The sequence below is a fragment of the Panthera onca genome, chromosome B1, assembly GCF_046562875.1.
Source record: "Panthera onca isolate mPanOnc1 chromosome B1, mPanOnc1 haplotype 2, whole genome shotgun sequence".
Lineage (NCBI taxonomy): Eukaryota > Metazoa > Chordata > Mammalia > Carnivora > Felidae > Panthera > Panthera onca.
In genome coordinates, this window is record NC_138342.1 from 103,400,427 (window position 1) to 103,409,278 (window position 8,852).

Here is an 8,852-nt window from a genome sequence, read left to right on the forward strand (position 1 = left end):
TCATTATGTATATATACCACATCTTCTTTATCCATCTAATCATCTGTGGACACTTCAGATGCTTCTGTGATTTGGCTATGTAAATAATGCTGCAATAAACATAAGGATGCATATATCTTTTCAAATTAGTGTTTTCATATTCTTTTGCAAATGCCAGTAGTGGGATTACTGAATCATATCGTGATTCTATTTTTAATTTTTTGAGGAACACTTTTCCACAGTGGCTGCAGTTTGCATTCCCACCAACACTGCAAGAGGGTTACTTTTTCTCCATATCCTCACCAACTTGTTGTTTCTTGTGTTTTGATTTTAGCCATTCTGACAGGTATGAGGTGATATCTCATTGTAGTTTTGATTTTCATTTCCTTGATGATGAATGATGTTGAGCATCTTTTCATATGTCTCTTGGCCATCTGTATGTCTTTGGAGAAACGTCTATTCATGTCTTCTGCCCATTTTTATTTGGATTCTTTGGGGTTTTTTGGTGTTCAGTTATATAAATTCTTTATATATGTTTGATACTAACCTCTTAATGGACATTTGCAAATTATCTTCTCCTATTCAGTAGGTTATGTTTTAGTTTTGTTGGTTGTGTCCTTTGCCATGCAAAAGACTTTTATTTTAATGTAATACCAATAGTTTATGTTTGCTTTTGTTTCCCTTGCCTCAGGAGACATATCTAGAAAGATGTCATAGCTGATGTCAGAGAAAATAAAGGCCATGTGTGAAAAACCGCCTGTGCTCTTTTCTAGGATTTTTATGGTTTCAGGTCTCACATTTAGATCTTTAATCCATTTTGAGTTTGTTTTTGTGTATGGTGTAAGAAAGTGGTTCAGCTTTTATTCCTTTGGAAACTGGAGAGTTTCCAGTTCTGTTAAAAATGATGTTGGTATTTTTTTAGGAATTGCATTGAATCTGTAGGTCGCTTTGGGTAGTATGGACATTTTAACAATATTTATTCTTCTAATCCATGAACATAGAATATCTTTCCATTTGCTTGTGAGTTCTTAAATTTCTTTCATCATTGTTTTATAGTTTTCAGAGTATAGGTCTTTTACGTCCTTGGTTAAATTTATTCTGAGGTATTTGCTTATTTTTGATGCATTTGTACATAGGATTATTTTCTTAATTTGTCTTTCTGCTACCTCACTACTAGTACATAGAAATGCAAAGGATTTCTGTATATTGATTTTGTGTCCTGCGGCCTTACTGAATTCATTTATCAATTCTAATGTTTTCTGGTGGAGTCTTTAGGGTTTTCGATATATAGTATCATGCCATTTGCAAATAGTGAAAGCTTTACTTCTTCCTTGCCAATTTGGATACCTTTTATTTCTTTTCTCTGATTGCTGTGGCTAGGACTTTAGTACTAAGTTAAATAACAGTGGTGAAGGCAGACATCTCTGTCTTGTTCCTGACAGTAGAGAAAAAGCTCTTGGTTGTTCCCCATTTAGGATATTAGCTGTGGGTTTTTCATATATGGCCTTTATTATGTTGAGGTATGCTCCCTCCAAACCTACTTTCTTGAGGGTTTTTTGTTTTTTGTTTTTTGTTTTTATCAAGAATGGATGTTGAACTTTGTCAGATGTTTTTTTCTCATCTACAGAAATGATCATATGGTTTTTATACTTTCTCTTGTCATCAGCCAACACTAATAATTCTGGACTCCCTGGATCATTTAGGAAGTCTTTAAGGTTGAAAGTAACATAACCCCAAAGTAGTGGCGTAAGCAAATAGACTTGTATTTGTGTCACATAAGAAATCTTGACATATGTATTTACTTGTATTGGCTCAGTAACATGACAATATCAAGGTTATCGTCTATGATTATCTGTCTTTTTATATATGTCTCCCACCTCAGGGTGACAAAATGGCTGCTGCAATTTCAGTTATTAAGTTTATATTTTAATCCAGAAGGGGGAATGGTGACCCATATAATTAGCTAGAATTCATGACCCATGGCAACGCCTGACTGGTGGGTGTCCAAAGAGAATGGGTCTGCATAAAGCAAACATCTTATCTTCTGCACACTGCAAACTGGATAATGTATGTAAGCATTTAGACTTCAGTGCAGAGTAATTTACTTTCTTCCAGCATATGGAAATGAGTTAATAGGTGATGATAGGCATAAGGATCTAAATATGTCCAATCAGCTACCCTGTTCTGTAGGAATGCTTCAGGCTGTCTACTTGTAGCAACTCTCCTAGACATGGGAGACCCAGTGCTATCCATAGCCCCTTGTTTCAGGTTTTCAGCCCAACTTCCTGGGTTTCTATCCAAAAGACCCCAGTTGGTTTGGTGAATCAAATCACAATTGAGGCTGCAGGAAGTTGTGGCTGACCTGTTTTTTTGTTACCCACAAATAGCCTGTATGATCTATTCTCATAACTTCTTCACAGTGTCCATGTGAGGAATAAGGGATTCCTTGAATCTATCTTTCTTCTTCTGTCTCCCAAAGTGGCCTTTGCCATTTTGGATTGGCAAGCTCTGGCAGACTGTGGAGATGACTTTGTCTCCTTGCCTAAGCCTCAAGAGTTGTCCTGTTCTTTGCTTCAACTCTCTTGTCTTCCCTCTTCATCTCTTATAACTCACTGGACAGAGGGTGTGAAGAGGCTATAGTAGAGGTAGAAAGGATTATAGCAAAAGGGACTTCATTTTGGCCTTCATTAAGTCCTGCTTTGTTCCCACAGCATCTAGGAGCTGGATGCAGAATAGGGCAAGACTAGAGGATCTACTTCCCCCACCTCCACCATTCTCAGACTCGTCCTACTCTGAACAAAGAAAAGACTGAAGCCCTCCTGATGACGCCTTGGAATCTCAGACCTACTTGGAACCAAGGCAGCAAGTAGGAGGTAATTGTCTTCTGTTGCCTCCAGTTCCTACTCTCTTCACTGTTAGAACAGAGCATCACTCTCCTCCATATGAACTTCCCTTCTGAGCCTGCTTCCTAAATCCTGTCACGGAACTCTCCCCTCCCACACTGGTGGTTCTGTTCTAAGGCAAACAGAAATAAAAAAAATTACTCTAGATTTCTGAGTCTAGGGAACTGGCTAATGGTTTTTCACAACTGGCGCTTGAAGGAATATGATACGTATTTTCACTTTTTGATGGATACTGGGCATTCATATATATAGAAGTGATATACATGTAGAAAGTCAACACCAGAGACCCAAATACAACTCATGAACAGATGTGGCTTCCCAGGCAATGAAGATTAGGTAGTAGGAAGTGTTCAGATCCAAAGAAGCTAAGTAGTGACAGCATTTTATATGTATCCAGGATTCCCTGTGCTCCTCTTTTCCAGACACTTCAGGTTTTGGCAAAAGGTTCAAGGTAAAATAGGCACTGATTGTTTGGAAGGGCAGAATTTTTATAGGGTTTTTTGTTTGTTTGTTTGTGTGTTTTTTTATTTGTTTTGGTTTGTTTGTTTTTGGGTTTTTTCCAAGCATATTATTGTTAGCAATACTCAAAAGCAGCCATGTGTTTTCCTAGATCCTTCACTTGCTGTTGTGTCCTAGCAGGCTCTCAGTGCTATCTACTTTGGGAGAGGTGTATAGTATCCTTGGCTCTAAAACACATCCCTGGTTCCCTGATTAGGTTATTGGCTACTCAAGAATGACTCTTAAAGATGCTATAAAGGGAAAAGTGAAGGAAATCATGGGCTTTTGGTAAAAGGAAGTCACTAAAATGTTTTAAGTAGAGAAATATAATAGAATTTCCTACTTCATGTGTAAAATACAAGTTTTAAGGTAGCAGAACTAGCAGTATATTAACTGGTTAGGAAGCTATCAAAATAGCCATGCAAGAGACAGTGAGGGAAGTGGGGTGTACAGATGGAGAACAGGGTACAGGTTTGAGGAATGTTTGGAAGAAAAACTGATAATTGAATTGATATAGAAAATGAGTGTCAGGAATGAGTTCAGAATGACTGTCAGGTTTGTGTAATGGGTAACCTATGAATTCTGTCCTTTTAACTGAAGTTTAAGGACTTAGGACAAAAGACAGGTTTGAGAGAAAGAGGTGTTTTGAGTTTCAAGTACTGACAAGTACACATCTATGAATATATGCATCCACGTTCAAGTGTCATTTCTTTTTTTTTTTTTTTTTTTTTTTTAATGTTTATTTATTTTTGAGAGAGACAGAGACAGAATGTGAGTGGGTTAGGGGCAGAGAGAGAGGGAGACACAGAAGCAGAAGCAGGCTCCAGGCTCTGAGCTGTCAGCACAGAGCCCGACGCGGGGCTTGAACTCATGAGCTGTGAGATCATGATCTGAGCCGAAGTCGGACGCTCAACCGACTGAGCCACCCAGGCGCCCCCAAGTGTCATTTCTTTAAGAAAAGCTCCTGTGACCAGTTACAGGGTATGGGTCTCTATCTCATAACATCCTGTGCTTTTCTGTTGTGCTAATCTCAGTTTAAGGAAGTAACCAATTGTTCAGTTAACCGTTTAGTATAATCTTCAGCAGGACAGCCTCTATTTCCCTGGCCTATGCCAGAGCCCTTGTCATAGTAGACACTCAGTAATATCTAATGAGTGAATTCTAGGTGCTTTTCAGTCACCTAAGAATTAGTTATTGTTATCTCACACTTTACATATGTAGAGCTGGAGATTCTGAGAAATAAAGTAACTTGTATGTGGTCATACATGGAGTGAGTGTAGGGATGCCAGATTTAGCAAATAAAAATACAGGATGAACAGTCAAAATTGCATTTCAGATAAACAATAAATTATTCTTTAGTGTAAATATTTCCCAAATATTGCATGCGATATATAATATACACCCTTAAGTGAGTGGCATTTGACTCAGAACTATGTGACTCCAAAGTCCAACTCTTTCTACTCTCTCACTGAGAGGGAACACCACTCCTATACTGAAAACCATGTGAGGGATTATACCAGCATCAGTCCTCTTTCCCTGTTAATAAAAATTTTTGTTTTATATCAGGTTATGTTGTTTTTAAATTCTTGCTTTGATGAAGGTAACCCAGTTTACACCTGTCAGAATAGCAAAAATTAACAACACAGGAAAACAAGAGACTGGTGAAGATACAGAGTAAGAGGAACACTTTTACACTGTTGGTGGGAATGCAAACTAGTGCAGCTACTCTGGAGAAGAGTAATTTTTGGTCCCCCCAAAATTAAAAATAAAACTACCCTATGATCCAGCAATTCCACTTCTGGCATTTACCCCAAGGATACAAAAATACAGTTTGAAGGGGCATATGCACCCTGATATTTATAGCAGCATTATCAACAATAGCCAAACTATGGAAAGATCCCAAAAGTCCATTGACTGATGAATGGATAAAGAAGATGTGGCATATATATACATGGACTATTACTGACTGAGCTATCAAAAAGAATGAAATCTTAAAAAAGGAGAAAAAGAATGAAATCTTGCCATTTGCAACGATGTGGATGGAGCTAGAGTGTATTATGCTAAGTGAAATAAATCAAAGAAAGACTAATACCGTATGATTTCACTCATATGTGGAATTAAAGAAACAAAGCAGATGAGCATATGGGAAGGACAAAAAGAGACAAAGAAGCAAACCATAAGGGACTATAAAGAACAAACCGAGGGTTGATGGAGAGAAGGTGTGCAGAGGATGGGCTAAATGTGCAATGGGTATTAAGGAGGGCACTTGTGATGAGCTCTGGATTCTTTAATATGTATGTGCTGAATCACTAAGTTCTACACCAGAAACCAATTTTACCATATATGTTAACTAACTAGAATTTAAATAAAAACTTGGGAAAGAAAGAAAGAGAAAGAGAGAAAGAAAGAAAGAAAGAAAGAAAGAAAGAAAGAAAGAAAGAGGAAAGAAAAAAGAAAAGAAGGAAAAGAAAAGAGGAAAGGAAAGAAAAGAAAAGAAAGAAAAAAACGAAAAGAAAAAAAGAAAAGAAAAAAGAAAGAAAGTTTATCCTGGGTGCAAAGCAGCAACTAATGGATTCCAAATGTTTTGTTAGAGTCCTTCTGGAATGCCTTCTCCAATTATAAAGGTAAACTAAAACTACTTGGACTTTCTGCAGTATCAGACACAGGGAAATGAGGTTAAAGGACTCTCCCTGAGTAGAAGCACTCCCCACCCACTTTTGTGGTATTTTGAGCCACTCAAGAGTTGTGGCCTCTATCAGATGACTATGTACGTCAAAGACAATGCTTTATAGTTTATGAGTTTCCTCATAGACGTTCTGTAACGCTCTGGAAACAAGATAACAGTGTGGTTCTAGCAATTTTCCTGAGTGATCTTTAGGGCTGTCCTGTGTGGTTAATTTGATCTGTGGAGCTGCTATGTTATGGGTAATTTTGAAACACGGGGTTTGCTTATCTGTCTTTCTTCCCTAGGTGACAACATTAAGGCACTGGTTCAAAGGGTAGTACCAGGTTTTTCTCAAAGGACCTAGAAAGGCTCTTGCATACATTTTCTCTCTCCCTGTCTTTTTTTCTGTCTGTCTGTATATACACGGAGAGACAACATGTAAATTCTATACTAGAACATTAATACTGGTTCTCTTCTGAATAGTGTGATTTCAAAATAATTTTTACTTTTTCTTTACGTCTTTCTATATTTTTTGAATTTTTGACAAAAGCAGCATCACCTTTAAAATAACAATAAACACTATTCTGTCCCTGGGAGAAAAAGTCTCAGCTTTCCCTTTATCAAGCATGGATTATCCTCATAACTGATACTCTCCTGTTTGTTTCTCTTCTCCTCTTATGAAAGAAAGATAAAAGAGAAATAAGATAAAGAAAAAGAATCTTCTGACAGTTTATTCAATTAAAAGGCAAAAAAAATCAAAAAAGCTCGTGAAAAAAGAAAATAAAATATTGGTCTTAACACAGAGAGACAGTTACCTTTGGTTTAAATTATAAGCAATGAAATCATGTAAGGTCAGAATTTGATGTACAAGTTCTATTCAAAAGAAATTTGCAAGCAGATATTCCTAAAATTGACATTTCTAAGCAGTAAAAAATTTCAGGACAGAGAGCACCTGTTAGAACTTTGAGCCTCAGGCACGAATAGGTATTACCACTGACAACACAAAGCAATCTTCATCATCAGTTCCTAACAGTTGATTCTTACCCAACAATATAAGCCCATTGTTCAAATTGATTTCTTCTCCCTGCAGCCCCCAGAAGCTGCTACCATTAAGAAGGGTTCTTCTCAAATAGTTTTTGAAACATTTTTGTCTGTAGAAAACCACTGGAATGCAGAAGAACTGGTGAGGTTCCATGGAACAAACATTGAAGCTTCAATTATATTTTAGGCTTTGTGTCACCAGCCCCAACTCTGTGGTACAAGCAGAGGCACAGTAACCGTCCCCAAACAGTATTTTTCTTGCTTTTCTTCTACCTGCTTTGCAGATATCCCTCCCAGCTAATTCTGAAAAGGCTGGTGGGAGGTCACTAGTGTTTGCTAACTCACTCTGCTCCCACCTAGCACTTACCATACCTGCTCTCTTCTTCATCTCACTGTGATGATATCCTGAAGCTGCCAATAATGTATTGCTTCTGACAAAACTCCCTTCTCCTGATTTTCCTCTGAAAAGCACAGCCTTGGGTTTCTTAAGGTCTATAAAGGTTAGTGAAACAACTCTTTAGTTTTTCATACTTTATTGTAGCCCCTGCTGTAACCCCTAGACAATCTGAGTAGTAAACACCTTGGTCTACTTCCTCCCTTGACTTTCTTCCTTCCCCACTGCCCACCTTGATCCTTTGTTCTTGAACTAAACTTGAGATGTGGACACTTGTGATTGTTTGAATAAATTTTTTTCTTTCCTGAAAGGTTCTTCAGTCCTATGGTCAAATAAGCCCATTGTGGGCCACCCTTGGCTGGCCTTCTAGATTTGCCCAGATATCCCTGCATTCTAAGATGAATGTGGCATAAGCTATCCAACGCACTCTATTTACCATGAATTTATATTTGTGGTTCCAAATATAACAAAGTGCTATGGGATAGAAATGTTAAGAATTCCAGCCAGTACTTGAAGTTGCCAGGACTTATAAGCAAGCACTCCAGATCTTCTTTTTCAAGATAGCCATGTGAGTGATGCCACATAGTTATGTAAGCAAAAAGCACACAGATACCCATTGCCCCAGGAGAAGGGTGAAACAGAATCTCAATATGGCCTGATCATAAGACCTCTCTTAAAACCTTTTGATGTGCATGGCTGGTTGCTGGAAAAGAGGCAGACAGATTTGTATAGATGCCAAGCAACCTCCTGGGAGAAAAAGGGGGTGGAAAGCCTTTTAAATAAAGCTCAGTTAATTAGAGGCACCTCTGTGGCTCGGTCAGTTAAGCATCCAACTTCAGCTCAAGTCATGATCTCACAGCTCGTGAGTTCAAGCCTCTTGTCAGGCTCTGAGCTGACAGCCTGGAGCCTGCGTCAGATTCTGTGTCTCCGTCTCTCTCTTGCCTCTCCCCTGCTCATGCTCTGTCTGTCTCTCTCTCAAAAATAAATAAACACTAAAAAAGATTTTTTTTTAAAAGAAACCTCAGTTAATTGGAACCTTTCTGATGAATCAGGATGGTTCTAATTGAGATTCTTCTGCAGTTTGAAAGGATGACAGGTTCCAGTGGAAAGCATACCATATGGGTTGTGGAACCTGGTCTGAAGGGTTCATGGGGCAGGGAGATCTATACCACATAGCTGAGGCTGGAAGGCCTCCCCAGGGAACCCCTCTGGCCTAGAACTCAGTCTTTAGAACAAAGACTGTGGACATGTGGACTGGCTGGCTCTCTCCTTAGAGCCCAGTGTGGCAGCACTTCAGCCTGGGCATGCTCTAGGACAGCAAGAACATCATTTCACCAGGAGGTAGTGTCCATTGGCCTCTGTGGAACCCACA

General features: G+C 38.6%; 1 protein-coding gene across 3 annotated transcripts in view; it reads left to right on the forward strand.

Annotated features, from left to right (window-relative positions):
* ADAD1 (adenosine deaminase domain containing 1) overlaps nt 1-3,029 on the forward strand; it is a 102,912-nt gene extending 99,883 nt beyond the window's left edge. For all 3 annotated transcript variants that reach the window (XM_078445778.2, XM_078445775.2, XM_078445776.2), the window contains one exon: nt 2,691-3,029. In XM_078445778.2, the coding sequence (XP_078301904.1) occupies nt 2,691-2,726 (36 nt within the window). In that variant the 3' untranslated portion in view covers nt 2,727-3,029. The remainder of the gene's footprint in view (nt 1-2,690) is intronic.
* The last annotated feature ends 5,823 nt before the right edge of the window (nt 3,030-8,852 follow it).